General features: G+C 45.5%; 1 protein-coding gene across 2 annotated transcripts in view; it reads right to left on the bottom strand.

Moving 5' to 3' along the window:
* The window catches only part of NR1H4 (nuclear receptor subfamily 1 group H member 4), a 143,416-nt gene that overhangs the window by 71,421 nt on the left and 47,755 nt on the right, over positions 1-24,240 (bottom strand). For both annotated transcript variants that reach the window (XM_089694203.1, XM_089694208.1), the window contains one exon: positions 17,854-18,210. In XM_089694203.1, coding sequence (XP_089550329.1) covers positions 17,854-18,210 — 357 coding nt within the window. The remainder of the gene's footprint in view (positions 1-17,853; positions 18,211-24,240) is intronic.

The raw sequence follows: 24,240 nt of genomic DNA, 5'->3' as shown, positions 1-24,240 counted from the left end.
GTGGACCTGGCAGCAGCATGAGGAGGCGGTACAGGGGCCCATGGCAGATTAAGGGCCTGGCAGCAGCTATGGGAGGCCCGTAATCTGCCAGCACCCTATGTCAAAAAATTGAACACACCAGCAGTGTGTGAGGAGACCTGAAAGTGGCACATGGCAGAGTGTGGCGATGGAGACAGCAGCAATGGGAGGCCGTACAGGGACCCATGAGAGACTCTGGACTTGGCAGCAGCATGAGGAGGCGGTATAGGGGCCCATGGCAGATTAGGGGTCCTGGCAGCAGCTATGGGAGGCCCGTAATCTGCCAGCACCCTATGACAAAAAATGGAACACACCAGCAGTGTGAGGAGACCTGAAAGTGGCACATGTTTGGGGCATGATTCATGGCGGATTTAGTCAGTTGTGTCAGGAACTGGTGGTTTGAAATCCAGACTAATCCACGCCTGATTCATTTTCACAAACGTGAGTCTCTCCACACTTTGGGTGGATAGTCGTGTCCTCCGCGGAGTTACAATACCTCCTGCCGCACTAAACACGCGCTCCGATGCCACGCTACTGGCCGGGCATGACAGCCTTTCAAGGGCAAATTCAGCTAGTTGGGGCCAAAGGTCAAGTTTCGTTGCCCAGTAGTCAAGGGGATTGTCTACCTCGGTTGGCAGGGTGCTGTCCAAGTAGGCCTAAGCCTGTTGTTTGAGGTCCTGCTCCAGGTCCACCTGATGCTGCTGCTGCTGCGGCTGGTTAGTAGTTTCCTCACTGCGCTGGTGAAGAAAGCTACTCATCATCGACTGCAGACTGAGGCAGCCGCTGCTGGTGGAGCTACCACTGCTCCTACCACCCCACCCCTCCCCTGCTGCCATGGCAGCAGAAAGCGAGCGCACAGGGCCCACAGTGTCTGAGGATGGACGTTGGCGCACAAAGGCAGAGACCAGCTGACTACATAGGTGGTTTTTATAGTACATTATTTTGGCCTCCCTCTCAGCAGGTGTGAAAAAGGCCACCATTTTTGAACGGTAGCGAGGGTCCAACAAGATGGACAGCCAAAAGTCATCCCTCTGTCTGATGGTTATTATTCGGCTGTCGCTACGCAAGCAAGCGAGCATGCTATGGGCCATTTGTGCCAAGGAATGCGAGGGACTCCCTGCCTCCATCTCCACAGCATACTGCCACGGTGCGTCTGGGTCCTCTGTCTCCTCCTCCTCCTCCTCTACCAGATGCTCCTGCTCCTCCACTCCTGTCCGCTGAGTGGAAAAACCACCCATTTCACTCAATAATTCCTGAGCACAAATGTCCTCCTCTACCTCCTCCTCTTCTTCCTGTCCTGCCCCCACAGGGGTCATGTGGCGTTGAGATCTGTGCGCCACGTCTACCGCACCCTGACCAGCCATTGTTAACAGCATTTGTTCCAGGACGTGCAACAGAGGAATGACGTCGTTCATCCCATAGTCCTGCTGACTCACGAATAGCGTGGCCTCCTCAAAGGGCCTGAGCAAGCGGCAGGTGTCACGCATGAGCTGCCAATGGCTGACATCGAAGTTACACAGGGGAGTACCTTTATCCGCTTGTAACATGAAGAAATCGGTGATGGCCTTTCGCTGTTCGTAAAGGCGGTCTAACATGTGTAGGGTTGAATTCCACCTTGTTGCAACGTCGCAGATCAGGCGATGCTGTGGAATTCCGTTCTGCCGCTGCAGCTCAAGGAGGGTGTGCTTTGCGGTGTAGGAATGGCTGAAATGCATGCAAAGTTTACGTGACATTTTAAGGATGTCTTGCAGTGGGATGGTGGATTTTAGGAACCGCTTGACAACCAGATTGAACACGTGAGCCATGCATGGCGCATGGCACAACCTTCCTTGACGCAGAGCAGACACCATGTTCTTTCCGTTGTCGGTCAACATGGTTCCGATTTTCAGTTTGCGCGGAGACAGCCATCTGTCAATTTCTCTGTTCATTACACTGAGAAGTTCCTCCCCTGTGTGACTACGTTCGCCAAGGCATACCAGGTGCAGCACAGCGTGACACCGTTGCGCCCTGCACATGTGATATGCCGGTCGGGTAATGGGACTTGGCACGGGGGTGGCGGCTGAGGACACGAAGGAAGAAGAGGTGGTAGAGGCGGACATCTTTTGTGGACCAAGGACGTGCAAACGTGGAGGCAAAAGCGGCGTGACCTGTCCAAGTTGCTGGTGCGGCTGTGACGGCACCACGTTCACCCAGTGGGCCGTAAATGACATGTACTGTCCCTGACCGTAGTTACAGCTCCACACGTCGGCGCTGCCGTGCACTTTGGCAGAGACCGACATGCTCAAAGACTGGCCCACCATCTCTTCTACATGTGAATGCAGGGCTGGCACTGCCTTTTTGGCGAAGAAATGACGGCTTGGCACTCTCCACCGCGGCGCGGCACAAGCCATCATTTCTCGGAAAGGTGCTGAGTCCACCACTTGGAAAGGGAGGGACTGCAGCACCAGCAACTTGGACAGGAGGACGTTCAGCTTTTGCACCGTCGGGTGCGTGCTCGCAAACTGTTGTCTCTTGGAAACGGATTCCAAGAAAGACTGCTGACGGAATCCGTGAAGAGGAGTAGCAGGAGAAGGAGCATCTGAACGAGCGGAAGATGCAACGAGCGACAACTCCCCTCAGCAGAGGTGTTGGAGCCTTGACTGGCTGATAGAGGGCGATTGACATCGGGTGACGGAGCAAGTAATGGAGCGGGTGATGGAGCGGGGGCTGGGGCGGGCAGAACCGCCGTATCTTTATCACGGTTTTCCCAGGCCACCAAATGGCGACGCTGCATATGCTGCCGCAACGCTGTAGTCCCAACATGGGCCCCCTGGCCACGCTTGACTTTCTGGCCACATAGTCGACATACGGCTACGTTTACTTCCTCGGGCGGCTTGACAAAAAATTGCCACACCGCCGAGTAGGAAACTTTGCCCCCGATACTCCTCACTGGCTGACTGCTGCTTCCTCCGTGCACACCGGCACCACTACTGGCCGTGGTGGTAGGCTGCAGTGGAGCTGGTGCTGTACTCCGTGGCCGTTTGCCTCCACTGACACTGCTGCGACCCTGCTGCCTCCTGGGCAACCCACCGACTGTTTTGCTCGCTGCCAAGCTGCCACCCTCTTCTCCTGATGATGCGGAAGCAATAGCCTGATGACGACGAGGCTGCCAAGTGCGATCAGCCTCATCATCATCAATTAGGGTCTCCGCCTCACTACTAGCCCCCTCGGCTGCGTGTGGGTCAGGAGACAGACCTGTCTCTAGACCGGCTACCGAGCCACTCTCCTCGCCACTACTTCTTCGCCTGGCTGCTGAAGAGGCGGATGTCTCCCCCCGTTCCTGACCGCCCTCTGTTAGCTCTTCCTCACTGTACAGACGGGCTGAGCCCACAGCATGCGATACTTCGCTTGGTGAGGGAACACCAAAGGACAGGGGCAGGTAGAGGACAAGTGATTTCAGTGGGCTTGCTCCCGGGCCATGCCAACTAACGGTTGTGTCTGACGTACCCACCGACCGTTGGCTGTAGGTGTCAGAGGTGACCTGGGAAGAGGAAGACGACCGAGCCAACCAATCGATGACGGCAGGGTTGTCGGTGGAGACACGACCGCTGGATGACACCGGGAGCACTGGCCTCTGGCTGCGACTAGTGCTGCCTCGACCCCTTCCTCTGCTGCCACGTCTGCTCGCTCCTAAAACATTGCCTCCTCTGCCACTCCTCTGCATGTTGTCTGACATACTCTTTAATTAAACGATTCTGTGTCCCTGAGTAACAATTCTGTGTCTGTCCCTGAGTAACAATTCTGTGTCCCTGAGTAACGTTTCTGTGGCCCTAAGTAACAGTTCTGTGGCCCTCAGTAACAATTCTGTGTCCCTCAGTAACAATTCTGTGTCCCTCAGTAACAATTCTGTGTCTGTCCCTGAGTAACAATTCTGTGTCTGTCCCTGAGAAACAATTCTGTGTCCATGAGTAACGTTTCTCTGGCCCTAAGTAACAGTTCTGTGGCCCTCAGTAACAATTCTGTGTCCCTCAGTAACAATTCTGTGTCTGTCCCTGAGTAACAATTCTGTGTCTGTCCCTGAGTAACAATTCTGTGTCTGTCCCTGAGTAACAATTCTGTGTCCCTGAGTAACAATTCTGTGTCCCTCAGTAACAATTCTGTGTCCCTCAGTAACAATTCTGTGTCCCTGAGTAACAATTCTGTGTCCCTGAGTAACAATTCTGTGTCCCTCAGTAACAATTCTGTGTCCCTCAGTAACAATTCTGTGTCCCTGAGTAACAATTATGTGTCTGTCCCTGAGTAACAATTCTGTGTCTGTCCCTGAGTAACAATTCTGTGTCCCTAAGTAACGTTTCTGTGGCCCTAAGTAACGGTTCTGTGGCCCTCAGTAACAAATCTGTGTCCCTCAGTAACAATTCTGTGTCTGTCCCTGAGTAACAATTCTGTGTTCCTAAGTAACGTTTCTGTGGCCCTAAGTAACGTTTCTGTGGCCCTAAGTAACGATTCTGTGGCGCTAAGTAACGTTTCTGTAGCCCTAAGTAACGTTTCTGTGGCCCTAAGTAACGTTTCTGTGGACCTAAGTAACGTTTCTGTGGCCCTAAGTAACAGTTCTGTGGCCCTCAGTAACAGTTCTGTGGCCCTCAGTAACAATTCTGTGTCCCTCAGTAACAATTCTGTGTCTGTCCCTGAGTAACAATTCTGTGTCCCTAAGTAACGTTTCTGTGTCCCTAAGTAACGTTTCTGTGGCCCTAAGTAACGATTCTGTGGCCCTAAGTAACGTTTCTGTGGCCCTCAGTAACGTTTCTGTAGCCCTAAGCAACGTTTCTGTGGCCCTAAGTAACGTTTCTGTGGCCCTAAGTAACAGTTCTGTGGCCCTCAGTAACAGTTCTGTGGCCCTCAGTAACAATTCTGTGTCTGTCCCTGAGTAACAATTCTGTGTCCCTATGTAACGTTTCTGTGGCCCTAAGTAACGGTACTGTGGCCCTCAGTAACAATTCTGTGTCCCTCAGTAACAATTCTGTGTCTGTCCCTAAGTAACAATTCTGTGGCCCTAAGTAACAATTCTGTGGCCCTAAGTAAAGTTTCTGTGGCCCTAAGTAACGTTTCTGTGGCCCTAAGTAACGATTCTGTGGCCCTAAGTAACGTTTCTGTGTCCCTAAGTAACGGTTCTGTGGCCCTCAGTAACAATTCTGTGTCCCTCAGTAACAATTCTGTGTCTGTCCCTAAGTAACAATTCTGTGGCCCTAAGTAACGTTTCTGTGGCCCTAAGTAACGTTTCTGTGTCCCTCAGTAACAATTCTGTATCCCTCAGTAACAATTCTGTGTCTGTCCCTGAGTAACAATTCTATGTCCCTAAGTAACGTTTCTGTGGCCCTAAGTAACGGTTCTGTGGCCCTCAGTAACAATTCTGTGTCCCTCAGTAACAATTCTGTGTCTGTCCCTAAGTAACAATTCTGTGGCCCTAAGTAAAGTTTCTGTGGCCCTAAGTAACATTTCTGTGGCCCTAAGTAACGATTCTGTGGCCCTAAGTAACGATTCTGTGGCCCTAAGTAACGTTTCTGTGGCCCTCAGTAACAAATCTGTATCCCTCAGTAACAATTCTGTGTCTGTCCCTAAGTAACAATTCTGTGGCCCTAAGTAACGTTTCTGTGGCCCTAAGTAACAATTCTGTGTCTGTCCCTGAGTAACAATTCTGTGTCCCTATGTAACGTTTCTGTGGCCCTAAGTAACGGTACTGTGGCCCTCAGTAACAATTCTGTGTCCCTCAGTAACAATTCTGTGTCTGTCCCTAAGTAACAATTCTGTGGCCCTAAGTAACGTTTCTGTGGCCCTAAGTAACAATTCTGTGGCCCTAAGTAAAGTTTCTGTGGCCCTAAGTAACGTTTCTGTGGCCCTAAGTAACGATTCTGTGGCCCTAAGTAACGTTTCTGTGTCCCTAAGTAACGGTTCTGTGGCCCTCAGTAACAATTCTGTGTCCCTCAGTAACAATTCTGTATCCCTCAGTAACAATTCTGTGTCTGTCCCTGAGTAACAATTCTATGTCCCTAAGTAACGTTTCTGTGGCCCTAAGTAACGGTTCTGTGGCCCTCAGTAACAATTCTGTGTCCCTCAGTAACAATTCTGTGTCTGTCCCTAAGTAACAATTCTGTGGCCCTAAGTAAAGTTTCTGTGGCCCTAAGTAACATTTCTGTGGCCCTAAGTAACGATTCTGTGGCCCTAAGTAACGATTCTGTGGCCCTAAGTAACGTTTCTGTGGCCCTCAGTAACAAATCTGTGTCCCTCAGTAACAATTCTGTGTCTGTCCCTAAGTAACAATTCTGTGGCCCTAAGTAACGTTTCTGTGGCCCTAAGTAACGTTTCTGTGTCCCTCAGTAACAATTCTGTATCCCTCAGTAACAATTCTGTGTCTGTCCCTGAGTAACAATTCTATGTCCCTAAGTAACGTTTCTGTGGCCCTAAGTAACGGTTCTGTGGCCCTCAGTAACAATTCTGTGTCCCTCAGTAACAATTCTGTGTCTGTCCCTAAGTAACAATTCTGTGGCCCTAAGTAAAGTTTCTGTGGCCCTAAGTAACATTTCTGTGGCCCTAAGTAACGATTCTGTGGCCCTAAGTAACGATTCTGTGGCCCTAAGTAACGTTTCTGTGGCCCTCAGTAACAAATCTGTGTCCCTCAGTAACAATTCTGTGTCTGTCCCTAAGTAACAATTCTGTGGCCCTAAGTAACGTTTCTGTGGCCCTAAGTAACGGTTCTGTGTCCCTCAGTAACAATTCTGTATCCCTCAGTAACAATTCTGTGTCTGTCCCTGAGTAACAATTCTGTGGCCCTAAGTAACGTTTCTGTGGCCCTAAGTAACGTTTCTGTGGCCCTAAGTAACGATTCTGTGGCCCTAAGTAACGTTTCTGTGGCCCTAAGTAACGTTTCTGTGGCCCTCAGTAACAAATCTGTGTCCCTCAGTAACAATTCTGTGTCTGTCCCTAAGTAACAATTCTGTGGCCCTAAGTAACGTTTCTGTGACCCTAAGTAACGGTTCTGTGGCCCTCAGTAACAATTCTGTGTCCCTCAATAACAATTCTGTGTCTGTCCCTAAGTAACAATTCTGTGGCCCTAAGTAACGTTTCTGTGGCCCTAAGTAACGTTTCTGTGGCCTTAAGTAACGATTCTGTGGCCCTCAGTAACAATTCTGTATCCCTCAGTAACAATTCTGTGTCTGTCCCTGAGTAACAATTCTGTGTCCCTAAGTAACGTTTCTGTGGCCCTAACTAACGATTCTGTGGCCCTCAGTAACAAATCTTTGTCCCTCAGTAACAATTCTGTGTCTGTCCCTAAGTAACAATTCTGTGGCCCTAAGTAACGTTTCTGTGGCCCTAAGTAACGGTTCTGTGGCCCTCAGTAACAATTCTGTGTCCTTCAATAACAATTCTGTGTCTGTCCCTAAGTAACAATTCTGTGGCCCTAAGTAACGTTTCTGTGGCCCTAAGTAACGTTTCTGTGGCCCTAAGTAACGATTCTGTGGCCCTCAGTAACAAATCTGTGTCCCTCAGTAACAATTCTGTGTCTGTCCCTAAGTAACAATTCTGTGGCCCTAAGTAACGATTCTGTGGCCCTCAGTAACAAATCTGTGTCCCTCAGTAACAATTCTGTGTCTGTCCCTAAGTAACAATTCTGTGGCCCTAAGTAACGTTTCTGTGGCCCTAAGTAACGGATCTGTGGCCCTCAGTAACAATTCTGTGTCCCTCAATAACAATTCTGTGTCTGTCCCTAAGTAACGATTCTGTGGCCCTAAGTAACGTTTCTGTGGCCCTCAGTAACGTTTCTGTAGCCCTAAGCAACGTTTCTGTGGCCCTAAGTAACGTTTCTGTGGCCCTAAGTAACAGTTCTGTGGCCCTCAGTAACAGTTCTGTGGCCCTCAGTAACAATTCTGTGTCTGTCCCTGAGTAACAATTCTGTGTCCCTATGTAACGTTTCTGTGGCCCTAAGTAACGGTACTGTGGCCCTCAGTAACAATTCTGTGTCCCTCAGTAACAATTCTGTGTCTGTCCCTAAGTAACAATTCTGTGGCCCTAAGTAACGTTTCTGTGGCCCTAAGTAACAATTCTGTGGCCCTAAGTAAAGTTTCTGTGGCCCTAAGTAACGTTTCTGTGGCCCTAAGTAACGATTCTGTGGCCCTAAGTAACGTTTCTGTGTCCCTAAGTAACGGTTCTGTGGCCCTCAGTAACAATTCTGTGTCCCTCAGTAACAATTCTGTGTCTGTCCCTAAGTAACAATTCTGTGGCCCTAAGTAACGTTTCTGTGGCCCTAAGTAACGTTTCTGTGTCCCTCAGTAACAATTCTGTATCCCTCAGTAACAATTCTGTGTCTGTCCCTGAGTAACAATTCTGTGTCCCTAAGTAACGTTTCTGTGGCCCTAAGTAACGTTTCTGTGGCCTTAAGTAACGATTCTGTGGCCCTCAGTAACAATTCTGTATCCCTCAGTAACAATTCTGTGTCTGTCCCTGAGTAACAATTCTGTGTCCCTAAGTAACGTTTCTGTGGCCCTAACTAACGATTCTGTGGCCCTCAGTAACAAATCTGTGTCCCTCAGTAACAATTCTGTGTCTGTCCCTAAGTAACAATTCTGTGGCCCTAAGTAACGTTTCTGTGGCCCTAAGTAACGTTTCTGTGTCCCTCAGTAACAATTCTGTATCCCTCAGTAACAATTCTGTGTCTGTCCCTGAGTAACAATTCTGTGTCCCTAAGTAACGTTTCTGTGGCCCTAAGTAACGGTTCTGTGGCCCTCAGTAACAATTCTGTGTCCCTCAGTAACAATTCTGTGTCTGTCCCTAAGTAACAATTCTGTGGCCCTAAGTAAAGTTTCTGTGGCCCTAAGTAACATTTCTGTGGCCCTAAGTAACGATTCTGTGGCCCTAAGTAACGATTCTGTGGCCCTAAGTAACGTTTCTGTGGCCCTCAGTAACAAATCTGTGTCCCTCAGTAACAATTCTGTGTCTGTCCCTAAGTAACAATTCTGTGGCCCTAAGTAACGTTTCTGTGGCCCTAAGTAACGGTTCTGTGTCCCTCAGTAACAATTCTGTATCCCTCAGTAACAATTCTGTGTCTGTCCCTGAGTAACAATTCTGTGGCCCTAAGTAACGTTTCTGTGGCCCTAAGTAACGTTTCTGTGGCCCTAAGTAACGATTCTGTGGCCCTAAGTAACGTTTCTGTGGCCCTAAGTAACGTTTCTGTGGCCCTCAGTAACAAATCTGTGGCCCTCAGTAACAATTCTGTGTCTGTCCCTAAGTAACAATTCTGTGGCCCTAAGTAACGTTTCTGTGACCCTAAGTAACGGTTCTGTGGCCCTCAGTAACAATTCTGTGTCCCTCAATAACAATTCTGTGTCTGTCCCTAAGTAACAATTCTGTGGCCCTAAGTAACGTTTCTGTGGCCCTAAGTAACGTTTCTGTGGCCTTAAGTAACGATTCTGTGGCCCTCAGTAACTATTCTGTATCCCTCAGTAACAATTCTGTGTCTGTCCCTGAGTAACAATTCTGTGTCCCTAAGTAACGTTTCTGTGGCCCTAACTAACGATTCTGTGGCCCTCAGTAACAAATCTGTGTCCCTCAGTAACAATTCTGTGTCTGTCCCTAAGTAACAATTCTGTGGCCCTAAGTAACGTTTCTGTGGCCCTAAGTAACGGTTCTGTGGCCCTCAGTAACAATTCTGTGTCCCTCAATAACAATTCTGTGTCTGTCCCTAAGTAACAATTCTGTGGCCCTAAGTAACGTTTCTGTGGCCCTAAGTAACGTTTCTGTGGCCCTAAGTAACGATTCTGTGGCCCTCAGTAACAAATCTGTGTCCCTCAGTAACAATTCTGTGTCTGTCCCTAAGTAACAATTCTGTGGCCCTAAGTAACGATTCTGTGGCCCTCAGTAACAAATCTGTGTCCCTCAGTAACAATTCTGTGTCTGTCCCTAAGTAACAATTCTGTGGCCCTAAGTAACGTTTCTGTGGCCCTAAGTAACGGTTCTGTGGCCCTCAGTAACAATTCTGTGTCCCTCAATAACAATTCTGTGTCTGTCCCTAAGTAACAATTCTGTGGCCCTAAGTAACGTTTCTGTGGCCCTCAGTAACGATTCTGTGGCCCTCAGTAACAAATCTGTGTCCCTCAGTAACAATTCTGTGTCTGTCCCTAAGTAACAATTCTGTGGCCCTAAGTAACGATTCTGTGGCCCTCAGTAACAAATCTGTGTCCCTCAGTAACAATTCTGTGTCTGTCCCTAAGTAACAATTCTGTGGCCCTAAGTAACGTTTCTGTGGCCCTAAGTAACGATTCTGTGGCCCTCAGTAACAATTCTGTATCCCTCAGTAACAATTCTGTCTGTCCCTGAGTAACAATTCTGTGTCCCTAAGTAACGTTTCTGTGGCCCTAACTAACAATTCTGTGGCCCTAAGTAAAGTTTCTGTGGCCCTATGTAACGTTTCTATGGCCCTAAGTAACGATTCTGTGGCCCTAACTAACGTTTCTGTGTCCCTAAGTAATGTTTCTCTGTCCCTAACTCTCTCCCTGAATACAGCCAGGTCTGCCTCTGTTGAATGACTGGAGGCAAATGGAGAATTCTAAAATGGCCGCCATTTATAGCTCGACCATTACACTGTGCTGGCTGGCTGGCTGCTGATTGGCTAATGCGATCACATGTCATGAATGAATGCATTATGGGTCAGCGCGCCTTGTCTGCGCACCTTCCCAGACATCCCCGCTCCGTCGCCGCACATGTCGCCGCCATTTTAGGAAAAATTTCGATTCGCGCATCCGAAGTCTGCTTATTTTCGGATTCGACGCGAATCGAAATTTTCCTAATATTCGAAACGAATTCCACTTCGCCTACTTCGATTTGCTCATCTCTAATGGTCAGCTTAATTTCTGCCTGTCTAAATCCAAAATAATGTGTAATTTAATATTTTGCACATAGACAAACACAGCTTTTCTGCACAGAACACTGACTGAAGTTTATAGGGCGCACAGCACCTCTGAAACTGTAGCTTGGGGGGGGTCCAATTGTACACCATTTACTGAGGTATCATTGTACTTAATTTGGCATTGCACATTGCCATAGCTCCAAAACTGTGCTTTGTTTGGACTGACTTGAAGGGTTTTGGAGAGAACTTCTGCAGTGATGATTTTTTGGTATGACATATTGACCTCTATGATAACCAAGAATTCATAGAATCAAGAGATAGAATTCCTGATTTTGTATATCCTGTGATATGTGTATACACATGTGAATAACAGCTGGATTTGGTCTTTTCACTTGAAGACTTGTGAACCTGATGAAGGGTGGGATGCCTGTTACTGTAGCAGTGTTCTTTCCTTAGATACTATATATATAAATACATACTGTATATTGCCGCTATATATTATTTGTTCATAGACAGGCTATACTTCCTGGTTAGTAGCTTTCCACAGGAACTATGCAACTAGCTACTCTGCATTTTCACAGCCAGTCTATAAGATGGAAGTAAAATTACATTCTGTAGGGCTATCTGAGTTCTATCAGTCTTTGTTATACAGAGAAAGAATTTAAAGTATTACTAATCCCAGGACCCTTCATTCACTATGTCTGTTCTCCCACAGTACACAAAACATAAAAATGCAATTATTTTAGTAAATATAAACTGCTAAATATATTTTCTTATCCGCAGTTAGAGCAGTCTTGTGACTTCTATCAGTGTTCAGCAGAGCACTAGTTAAAACTTGTAGGAGGAGTTTTCTTTCTGCTCTAGGAGGATGCAAAGCCCCTGAACTCTGTCTGGACAGTGCTGCACTCTCCCAAGAAAAAAAAAAACCTCTCCAGCAATACACACCAAACTGAGCATGTACAGAGTGTCTCCACATGATATGTCTTACCAGGAGATAAGAAGGCACTAGAAGAAGGGGAAGATCAGAGAAGTCAGGATCAAATAGCATTTTTACACAGAGGATTAACCCCTTAGGATCCACAGTGAGTATATCAAGCATGCTTTACTGCATATACAGACTGATTTTACTGTTGTGGGTTTAGTAGCACTTTAAGTCAAGCAGACAAATTCTTGCTGTCAGGTAATCATTGCACTAGCTCAAAATGTGTGATTACCAAAAATATTACTGAATTTTTCCCTAAACAAGATAACAGACTAAAATAGAACTCTACAACCCAATCAGCTTATTTTTCAAATTCTTTTTTACGTTGCAAGCTGGAATTTGTTTTCTCCTGCCTAAACCTCAAAAATCAAATAAAGGGCCAGGCACACACAGCAGTAATGCTACCAAAAACTACCCAATATAACTCTTTTTTTTAATACACCCTTTTTTTACACAGTGATCTTAGCTACATTTGTGGAATGGAATCAATTTATGTCATCTGTCAATTGTGCAATTCTAAACAAGTTACAGCAAACCGTGCCTGCAGATATCTATGGACTTCTCAAACTCTCCAGGATCTGCAAATCCCAGGGTTCATTACCATTCACGCTCAATGTAGTGTTGAAGGTTGGCTTACATTTTTTTCTGCAGCTCACTACTGATTTATCACTATGATGAGTGGTTTTGCTGCCCAACAGGTAAAGTGGACCTGTCATTATTGTAGGGAATTATAAAAATTTGCATGTTTGAAGGTATGCATAGCTTCTAGCTGTCCCTGATTTGGAGGGACTGTCTCTCTTTTTTTGAACAAAGCCCCTCTGTCCCTCTTTGCTCATAATTTGATCATTTTGGTCTAATGTATATACCTGTATATACACTCACCAGCCACTTTATTAGGTACACCTGTTTAACTGCTTAATAACACAAATTGCTAATCAGCCAAACACATGGCAGCAACTCTATGCATTTAGTCGTCTAGATGTGGTGAAGACAACTTGCTGAAGTTCACACTGAGCATCAGAATGGGGAAGAAAGGGGATTTAAGTGCATTTGAATGTAGCATGTTTGTTGGTCCCAAACAGGCTGGTCTGAGTATTTTAAAAACTGCTGAACCACTGTGATTTCACACACAACCATCTCTAGGGTTTGCAGAGAATGGTCCAAAAAAGAGAAAATATCCAGTGAGCGGCAGTTGTGTGGACGAAAATGCCTTGTTAATGTCAGGGGTCAGAGGATAATGGGCAGACTGGTTCAAGATGAAAGAATGGCAACAACAACTCATGTCATTATGAACCAAATCTCTGAGGAATGTTTCCAACACCTTGTTGAGCCTATGCCACAAAGAATTAAGGCAGTTCTGAAGGCAAAAGGGGGTCCAACTTGGTACTAGCAAGGTGTGCCTGATAAAGTGGCTGGTGAGTGTATAATGAACTGTTTACCCATCGAAAAGTGTTTTACTGTGCTGAAACTTTCATCCAATTTCTAAATTATTGCATTTGTAATTTTCAGAAGAAAGTATAAAGCAATAGTAGTAGTAAAAGAGCACTTGTGGGTTTAACTATTTTGTGTATTATTACTCTGTGTTATGGGGGCGTGGCAGGGGTGTGTCCTTTGCCCATACTTTTTGCTAATAGGTGTCCCTCTTTCCATTCTCAGTTGGGAGGTATGGGTGGGAGATGACTGCATTTTTGCCAGTGTATTAGTTTGTTGGTTTTCTTTGTAACTAAACTGTGCACTTTAACCCCTTGGTGCCTCCTGACCCTTTAAGGATTTCAGAAGCCGGGAGGTGGGGCAGGGTTTTATGGTCATGTGACCGCCGTGATTCGCCGTCACGGTGGTCACATGATCGGGAAAGGTTCCGATCGAAAGAGGAGATCGGGATCTTACCGTGAGTACCGGACATGTGTGCTAGGAGCTCGCAGGATGCACGCTCTCAGCACATATGATTTTCTTAATTGCACGCAAATGTGCGGCCGCTCGGCATCAAGGCCCAGCCGCCGGGAGGCCGCACATTTGCGAGCAGCCGGACCCGAGAGGTTAAAGCAAACCTGTGGGACAGTTCTACTGTGTTAAACTGACTCCTCTTCTGATTTGCAGACATGCTATATGTATTCAATACATTTTCTGAATGTTCCAGGAGCTTGAAATCCTGGGGTCCTCTAATATGGAAACTGCAACCAGAGCTTGCATTGGCATCATGTATTCCCTCTCTCTAACTTTGTGCACCTTGCTATTGGCCAGGGAGCCACCCATCACTCTTCTTGCCCAATAAGAAGCCGCAGATGTTGAGAAGTGGCAATCTACACTGCAACCATGCAAGTTCTAGCAGCATTTTACATTATGGTATATTATTATTATTATTATACAGGATTTATATAGCGCCAACTGTGTGCTCAGCGCTTTACAATATAATGGGAGACAACAATATAGAGCAACAATATAGTTCAACACAAGAGGGTTAGGAGGTATACAGTGGGATTTCAGGCTTTTGAGGCTTTCTGCAAAGATACTATATATGTAGTAGTCTTTTAAAGTGCATGTTAGAACTGCTAGTGCACACATGCCTTTTGGGAGATTCTATATGCTATTGGTACCATTTTATAGATTTAACAGCTAGCATTGTGATAACTATGGTCATGACCTGCTATGTCTAATCTTAGCAGACAACCTTTGCCCTAAAGAAAATACAATATTTTACTGAATGTTATATGACACAAGAGCTGTAAAACGTGGTTAGATTTAAAGTGGAATAAGGAAAACATCTACAGTATAGATCACATATTTTGAGCAGATGGAGTTTCTATGTGCCCTTTGTAGAATAATAAAACATTATATGTCTTCAGTGGATAAAACATTTCACAAACACATTTGAGAGCAATTCTTTGTTGCCCTGACAGCAGACCATCGCTGCTTGAGCCAGCCCAGCTATTTGGGTATGCCCTCATTTCTATCTGATTTGAACCCTGATCTTGTTTGACTCTCACCTTTTATATTAAATCTTATATTTTTATTGAAATTATGGTAACAAAAACAAATATAGTGTGCTGTAGTTTAGGCAGGATTTTGTGTGTATAGTCCAAAGCTTGTTAGAAGCCTGGGATGAGTCAAAAATTGCAAAAGCTTCTGCACATGGGTGCAAAGGGTTGAAGACAGGGAAGTATAGTGGAACCCAGATGTATGTGAAATTTCAGGCGGATAGGCCAAGCCTTGCTGCTCCCATATACGAGAGGGGGAAATCAGATATAACTGCAGAAAAAAATGAAACAAGAGCACACTGGCTTAGCTCATTATCCCAGATACCAGTTTATTGAATTGTAATTAAAATATTCTCACAAACAAGAGGTGACAAATCGCATAACATACGACGGTCGCTGGAAACATGCAACATATGCCACCAAGGGCTCTGAGGAAGAGGGTTTCCCTCGAAACACGTCAGTCTTTCTTTGGGCCCTTGGATGGCACTTCTTTCACGTCGGGGCCCTTGGTGGCATATGGAGTGAGGCAGTGAGGTTACCTCAGTGCAGGCTGAGAGGATCTACAGGTCAGGGCTTCTTGAGCCCTCCCACCTTTCTAGAAACTGGAGGAACTTTCTAGAAGAGGGGAGGAGGCCTAGATTTGCATGTTTAAGGGAACTTGGCCAATCCCCAGGCAGGAGGCTAGGCATGGTGGCTAAGAGCAACCCTTAAATGTGAGAGAGCCTGTGTAGCAGGGGAGTCGGGTGGAAGATTAGCTGAAGGAATGTACTGGGAGCATGGAGCCTGAGAGGGGGCCTACCTACAGGCTGAAGCACACAGGAGGAGCTCCACTGCCTTCCTTGGGAAGCTAGCCTGTCAGCAGGGAAGGAGCCAGCCCAGCGTAAGGCTGCAGCCCACTAAACTACAGGACAGTATAGTGTGAGTACTCCTACAACCCTTGGGCCACAGAAGGGAGAGGGTGGTCAGGTGCAATACCCAACTAGTCCTCATCTGGGACTGCTTTACAGTGGATTCTTAAAACCCTTCCCCAGGGATACCCTCAGGACAGCTGAGGTCTGAGGAGGTACACCAATGGGGACTCAGTGCTCCTTTAAAGATACTGTTGCTAATTTTTGATCCACATTTTGTACAGTGTTTGCGAAGACGTTGTCCTCAAGATTTACAGTTCCTTGAGCATCCCATATACCCCTAGACCCCATCCAAGTTGTTAACCCCTAATAAAGAAAACAAAAACAAGCTCAAGGACTATTTTACTGACTCTGGGAGAAAGTGCTGAAAATGCGTGTTGCCTGGCTGTGCAAAGCTTAGGGGGGACCCAGCAAAATCCAGTGGCCCTCAAGAGGGTAGCACTACATACTCTACAATTGTGGTACAGTCTCCTTGATACCTGTCAAAATCAAATATTGTCATTTAGCATTGCACACTGTAATATTCAGTATTTTATATTTTTGCTATCTTAAAATGGAAATCAAAAGAAATAATAACAGCAATTTTATCTTTAAAAAAATAGAACGCTGGTTAAAGGATCAGTCCACTTCAGTTGTATGTGGTGTACAATATGGAGGAGTAGAGACTGCACCTGTGTGATGGAAGACTCTGTATTAATGAAAGCTCCTTATGTCCCTGTAGGGCAAGAGCATAGGTCACCATGTAAGTGTCCTTTGTGATGGCCCAGGGCAGGGGCGAACTGACCATTTGGAAACTCTGGCACTGCCCGAGGGCCCGGGGTCAATAGGGGGCCCCATGAGATGCCCCTGGTACCTTTTTAATAGGCTTTTTTGAGTTTGGGCAAGGACACAGGGGCCCCATGATCCCCTATTGCCCGGGGGCCCCATGAGTTGTCAGTCCGCCCCTGACCCAGAGTGTCTGGGATACTTTGTTCCTGGTCCAGGAAATAGAATACTCCAGCTGGACTGAAGGTCAAAGTTGGTGTTTGGTTCCTACTAGGGATTAAGTGTTAGGTTCCCACTAGGGATCAGTATTAAAGTTGGGCATACACCTCACAGGCTGAAAGAAGTAAATCCAACAGATTCTTCAATTAATGTTAAACTGAGTAGAAGGATGTCAACTGTCAGAATACCCAAATAGTGCTTGGCACTGTTTGGGTGGCAATTTTCTGCCTGGTTCCGATATGACCATCCATTGATCAAATTTCAGCATGCTCACTAGGAACCAGTCAAAATGTACTCAGTGTTTGGCCAGCTTAGGAGTAAAGAGTCCTTAATGGAAGATCTGCAAACGTTTGATCACATGAGGTAAAAAAGCTCTGTTTGGAAAGGGGTAGTTGGCCTACTGGGTGGTACACACTGCTCCAGTATTGATCAATTTTATTTTCCTGCTCCTAAAATGCATCCCCAACCTTGCACTGTGTTATCTCTAAGATCCTGTTGGTGGCCTGAGACTACTGCAAGGAGGCCTCTCATACGTAAAATTTTCCTTAGACAGTATTGAAGCTGTGAAGACGTGAGATCTGAGTTAAGAGATTGAATTTCTGACCTCCCTTAGCTGTGTGATAAGAAAAATAGCGCAGAAGCAGGATCTGGCTTAACAACCTACTAGAAGGAGCAGTTACACTGGACAGTAAAAGGAGAAGCACTATAATAACCTCATCTTTGTCACCTGTGATCAGCAAATTCCTAGACCCAGAGATTGACTCCCCTCTCCCAGGCTGAGTTCTGCAGCACAGGGGATTGCAAGAGGTTGATATCATGTCAAATGTAGGTACCACTACTGCATTATTTTGAAAATACATTTATTAATACATACAGAGCTGGATTATTTTTGTGTCTTTGCAATCTGCTTGGAATTCATCTTTAACTAAAATTCTGAGATCGGTTTCATACAAAATGTATTTGCTAAATATTTAAACCAATAAAATGAATTCCTGCTTTAACAACCAGGATAACTATCTTAACCTGTCAAAATGATTTCTTGCTACACAGTTACTATAATAGGCAGATCTTATGCAATACAGTATATGCAATATATAATGCAGAACAATTTACCTTTGCATCCTTCACATGTCAAAGCATTGTAATGGTAGCCAGAGGCTTTGTCTCCACAAACAACACACAACTCATCTTTAACTCTTCCAGCACAGGGGCTAACCCTAGCCTTCTTTGCAGGTGGCAAATCCACAATGTCATTGTCAATAGAAAACAAGCTGTCAGAAGGAATCCGTTTCAAATCATATATTCCATTGGAACACCAGTCCTCCGCTTGGTAATATCCAGTATTAACATGATACTGTGATGATGCCAGTGGCTGATGGACTGCAGAATACTGTATGTGGTTGTAGCTGGTGGAGAAGGAAGGTCCTTGTGAGTCATGGTCTGGTGAATGAACATGCACTGAATGTATCCCTGAAAGAAAATAAAAGATAGGAGCTGTGTTTACACTCAAAAGAGACAGGTACCTATAGAATAAAGGTATCTTCAATAAGGTGCTTGTTACGGTCAAATTTCAAAACTTGCAGTGAAAATAACATTTTCATTAAGATATATTGGGGAGTATTGCTGCAGCAGACTGCTAAACTAGTCAATTTTTGGTCCATGTATACCCAGCTTTACTTCTAATCTTGTTACTGAGTTACTTGATAATACCCCTCATTGTTTTATCCTCAAAGGCAACATTTCCAATCTAAATGCTATTAATACTATGGGATGGTTTCCTAGACAAGTCATTTTCACTGTTAGTTTACCAGGAACCTGATTTGGTATCTAAAGTGAAACTAAACACCCAAACCTATTAAAGTCTTTTGCTGCTTGAATGTTTGCTGGGGTTGAAAGGAAGAGGAAGGCACCATCCTTCATATCTTCTGGACCTGTATAATCTGGATAGTTTTTGGTCTCAGGTGTGGGACTGCATAAAAAAACAATCCATGTTGATCCAGCAGATGTCATGTATCTTGGTTCTCTGGAGGCAGGTGTCTTCCCCCACGCTCTCACACTCTCTGGAGAGTCTTTCTGCCTCCCTGCATGGTAGGGAGGAAAAATTCCATAGGAGGTGGTTCCACTGGACATTATTCACCTGCTCTCAGGACTATGCTAGACTTTGTGCTGGGAAGGAGTGAGATTATCTCCTCCCCTTACTTTTATTTTTTTCTTTTCTTTTCCCCTCTCTCTTTCAGTTTTTTTTTTGTAATGGTCCCCAATGAAATGGGCTGAGTGCTCCATTTGTTTGTCTTTGCCTTTTTTTTTGTATTTTCTTTTCCTTTTAACAATAATCTTTTTGGATGGGATGCAAGATAGCTAATACAGTTGTGTCCAAAATTATTCAACCCCCACTGAAATTGAGTGTTTTGGCCAGTTTGACATTGCTTTTGATCATTCAGTCATCTTGCTTACATTTACATTAAAGAGGCACTTGTAGGTCAGACAAATATAACATAACAGTTATAATGAAATAACCACAAATGTCTTTTCTGTGCTCACAGCATTATCAGTTTTATTCAACCCCCAAGTGACATTCAATCTTAGTACTTAGTACAGCATCCTTTTACAGTTATAACAGCTTTTAAACGTGAAGCATAGCTTGACACAAGTGTCTTGCAGCGATCTACGGGTATCTTCGCCCATTCTTCATGGGCAAAGGCCTCCAGTTCAGTCACATTCTTAGGCTTGCGCACTGCAACTGCTTTCTTTAAGTCCCACCAGAGGTTCTCAATCGGATTTAAGTCTGGTGACTGCGATGGCCACTCCAAAATGTTCCAGCCTTTCCTCTGCAACCATGCTCTAGTGGACTTGGAGGTATGCTTGGGATCATTGTCCTGTTGAAAGGTCCAACGTCTCCCAAGCCTCAGGTGTGTGACGGACTGCATCACGTTTCCATCCAATATCTCCTGGTACTGAAGAGAATTCATGGTACCTTGCACACGCTGAAGCTTCCCTGTACCTGCAGAAGCAAAACAGCCCCAAAGCATGATTGACCCTCCACCATGCTTCACAGTAGGCAAGGTGTTCTTTTCATCATAGGCCTTGTTCTTCCTCCTCCAAACATAGCGTTGATCCATGGGCCCAAACAGTTCTAATTTTGTTTCATCAGTCCACAGAACACTATCCCACAACTTTTGTGGTTTGTCCACATGGCTTTTGGCATACTGCAGTCGACTCTTCTTATTCTTTGGAGACAGCAAGGGGGTACGCCTGGGAGTTCTGGCACGGAGGCCTTCATTACGCAGTGTGCGTCTTATTGTCTGGGCTGAAACTTCTGTACCCACATCTGACAAATCTTTTCTCAGTTCCTCAGCAGTCACACGGGGACTTCTCTCCACTCTACGCTTCAGGTAGCGCACAGCAGTCGAAGTCAGCATCTTCTTTCTGCCACGACCAGGTAGCGTTTCAACAGTGCCCTTTGCCTTGAATTTGCGAATGATGCTTCCTAAGGTGTCTCTTGGTATGTTTAACATCTTTGCAATCTTCTTATAGCCATTGCCCTTCCTGTGAAGAGAAATCACCTCTTCTCTTGTCTTCCTGGACCATTCTCTTGCCTTCACCATGTTTGTAACCACACCAGTAAATGTCTAGAAGGAGCTGAGTATCACAGTCATTTTAAAGCTGCCTAATTGGTGCTTATTATGCTTGATTGCTGCTCGGTGACATCCACAGGTGTTTTCAATACCTGATGGAAAGCACCTGTATGAACCTCTGTTCTTCAGAGTGGTAGTCTTTAAGGGGTTGAATAATTGTGGCAATGAAGAAACCACATAAGAACCATTTACTACTGTATTACATAAACAATTGATGTCATTTTAGTTGCATTTGGGTAGTTACAACGTCCTTGTAGGATTTGATTCTGAATACAATTCCAAATGTACACTATAGTCCCTAAACCCCTTTACAGCATTGGGGGTTGAATAATTTTGGACACAACTGTATGTACCTGACTGTTATGTGGCTCAATATCATGTGTAGCACCCTCTAGTGTAGATAATTTATTGAGTATAGTTAGAGGCTTGCTAGAAGCCTTGGTGTGAGTGAGAGGGTTACTTCAGGTTAAGCTGGAGTGCTCTACAGGTTGGTCCTCTGGTACCTCCTCCTGCTCTAGAAGCATGGAGAAGCTTCTAGAAATCAGTAGGCAGAGGTGAGGAGGGGCTTATCTGCATATTTATGGGAGTCTGACCAATCCCAGGCAGGAGTCCTGGCAGTGTGGCAGAATGGCTTATAAGTATGACAGAGCCTGGCCAGCAGGGGAGGTGGGTGGAAGATGAATGGCTGAGGTGCTGCCGTGTAGCCTGGGAGAGTGTAGCCTGTGTAGCCTGAGTCCCAAAGAAGGGGGGTGGTTCTGCTTCCAGGCTAGAGGTTGGAGAAAGGAGGAAAAGTGAAGGAGGGAGCTCTACTGCCCTTACATTCCCCCAGGGAAGGACAGCATGCATAGCCAGGAAAAGAACAAGCCCAGTGGAAGGCCTGAAAGAAGTTCTATCCATAGCTGCAGGACAAGGTCAGTGTGAGTACCTCTAAACCCCCAGGGCATATAAGGAAGAAGTCTGCTAGATGCAAGTTCTTGGCAAGTCTTCAGTGGACAGTTTATTGCCTTCCCAATCCCTTGTCCTGGGATCAGATACCCTAGCCAGGTGGGCTGATATTTTGTTTACTAAGGGGTTGTCACAACAAAGACTTATCATTCCAGCTGAAACACAGTCAAATATCTGTCATTTTTGCAGTGTGCTAGAGAAGTAAACTGTCTTCACCAGGGGCAGACTGGCCATTTAGCCATTTATTTATTATTTATTTGTCCGAGGGCTCGGGGTCTGTAGGGGGCCCAATGAGAGGCTCACTGGGCACAATTCACTAAGCGGTATCATAGGATAGCGCATAGCATTTAAAAAAAAAAAGTTTGAATTCACCAAAAAAATGCTTCTAAAATACCACATAAGTTATTTTATCAAGTCATGCAGTATTTTAGCAGAGAAAACCATGCATTAATGTTTCAGCTGTCAGCAGGGTTCCCCACTGACAGCTGAATGTAAAAGAAAGAATTGCCAGCAATTAAAAAAATAATTGAAAAATGGCATGGGGTCCCCCCTCCATCCATACCAAGCCCTTTAGGTCTGGTGTGGATTTTGAGGGGAACCCCTATGCCAAAATGTTTTTAAATATGGCGTGGGAATCCCCCTAAAATCCATACCAGAACCTTATCCGAGTATGCAACCCAGCAGGTCAGGAAGGGGGGGGGGAAGAGCGAGCACCCCCCCTTCTGAGCCATACCAGGCCACATGCCCTCAACATAGGGAGGTGCTTTGGGGTAGAGGGGGCTCCCCCCCAAAGCACCTTGTCCCCATGTTGATGGGGACAAGGGCCTCTTCCCCACAACCCTGGCTGGTGGTTGTGGGGGTCTGTGGATGGTGGGCTTATCAGAATCTGGATGCTTCCTTTAGCGAGGGGGCCCCCAGATCCCGTCCCCCTATATGAATGAGTATGGGGTACATGGTACCACTACCCATTCACAAAAAAAGTGTATAAAAGGACAGGAGACAGTCTTTGACAAGCCCTTTAATAAAAGAAGAAAAATAAAAGAATGTCCCCCGAAGTAGATCCAAGCTCAATCACAAAACCCGCCGCCGCTACCCGAAAAAAAGAAAAAAAGGCTCCGCTCCTGACACTGGCTCCCGGCCGTCTGACTGCTCCGCTGGCTTGACAGTTCTTAAATATGTAAAGGGCGGAGCCACCCAGGGACATCCCGCTCTTTGTGGTGTCATCAACTAGGGCATGCTGGGTCAATTATGTCATAAGGAGGTGGGGCCACACACGTGATGTGACTGGTATGAATGGAGGGAACCCGTAACGTTTTTTAAAAAAATGTCTATTATTTTTAATTCCCTTTCTATGCAGCTGAGCTGCAATATGTCGGTGGGGTGTTGTGTGGGTGTGGCTTTGGCTTGAGTGTAAGCAGAGACACAGGGGACCCCATTATCTCTTATTGCCCAGGGTCCCCATGAGTTGTCATTCCGCCCCTGGTTACAGCACTTCCCTACTCTCTGTGATGCTAATAAAAAAATGTTTGGGCTTTAAATACACTTTAACCTACAGTATTCTCATGTCTTTAGGCTGTGCAATGAAACCTGATGCCTGAAGAACCTCACACATACACATTGAGAACAAAGTCCATGCAGATAGACTTTCTATAGCACTCAAACCAAGGATGGCAGCATTACAAAGCAAAAGTGCCAACAACTTAGGCACTATATGGCTTCAAGATACTTTGCTGTATGTCAAGAGCAAATCACTGTTTACAGGATATAATATAGAATTTTATGCTAAAGATTCAGTAGACAGTAAATGATGTATTCATTTATCCTAGACTGACCTGCTTTTGCTTGGATTGTTTTTGAATGGCTCATGAGCAAGGCTTAAGAGATCCTTACCTAGGTGAATGCAGCATCGATGTGATGCGGCAATTGTCCCCCATTGACTCTAAGTGTGAGGACCTACTGATCACATGACCACTGATAGCAGAGTTGTCACAGCTGCTGTCTGCTGTGTCCCCTACCTAGCGTAGAGTTGTCATAGCTGCTGTCTGCTGTGTCCCCCACCTAGCGCTCACTGGAGCACTATGGAGGGGGAGGGAGCGGCTGTCTCAGGCTGTCAGCGGCTTGCTGAGAGGCTGAGCCAGGTGCCCCTCCAGACTCTTAGGGGTTTATTTACTAAAGCTGGAGAGTCCAAAATCAGACTCCCTTCTGCATAGAAACCAATCAGCTTCCAGGTTTCATTGCCAAAACTTCATTGAACAAGCTGAGGTTAGAAGCTGATTGGTTTCTATGCAGAAGGGAGTCTGATTTTGGACTCTCCAGCTTTAGTAAATAAACCCCTTAAAGTCGGAATCTTTCCCCAGCCTGCACCGGCTGAGTGACATCAGCCGACAGCTGGCTTCATCCAGATGTTGGCTGAAAACGAGTCACAGGAGTGCAGAATGAACTGCACTCCTGTGATCCACAGGAAAAGTACAGCTAAAGAACTTTGGCTGTACTTCTCCTTTAAATATCCAACCCATGGCCATATAAACCACAGGTCAACTTTGTAAAGAAATCAAGCAGAAAGCAGTTTTGACATCTTAATAAAACAGCATGTGAACAATATATACTTTCATGAATTCAGTTAACACACTGAGATTCCAAAAGTTCCGATTTAACATCACAATTGCTAAAAAGATAACGCATGGAGCATTTTCCTGCTCACGTGGATGACACATGACTACTGAACTATTCTTCACTATTGTAGATATTCATACAAACTTTATTCAACACATATTGCATAAGATCTTAAACAATTAAATCGTAAAAAATGGATTAATGTTCTCTTAAAGAGAGATCACAATTACTGCAGATTTAAACCAGCAACATTTTGGGAAATAACTGTAAATCATTAGTTGCCATTTATGTTTCCTTAAATGCCTTC

This window comes from Staurois parvus, unplaced genomic scaffold, assembly GCF_062004578.1.
Source record: "Staurois parvus isolate SC_StPar_1 unplaced genomic scaffold, SC_StPar_1.0 ptg000025l, whole genome shotgun sequence".
NCBI classification, from domain to species: Eukaryota; Metazoa; Chordata; class Amphibia; order Anura; family Ranidae; genus Staurois; species Staurois parvus.
This window is presented reverse-complemented; position numbering and strand designations above follow the sequence as displayed.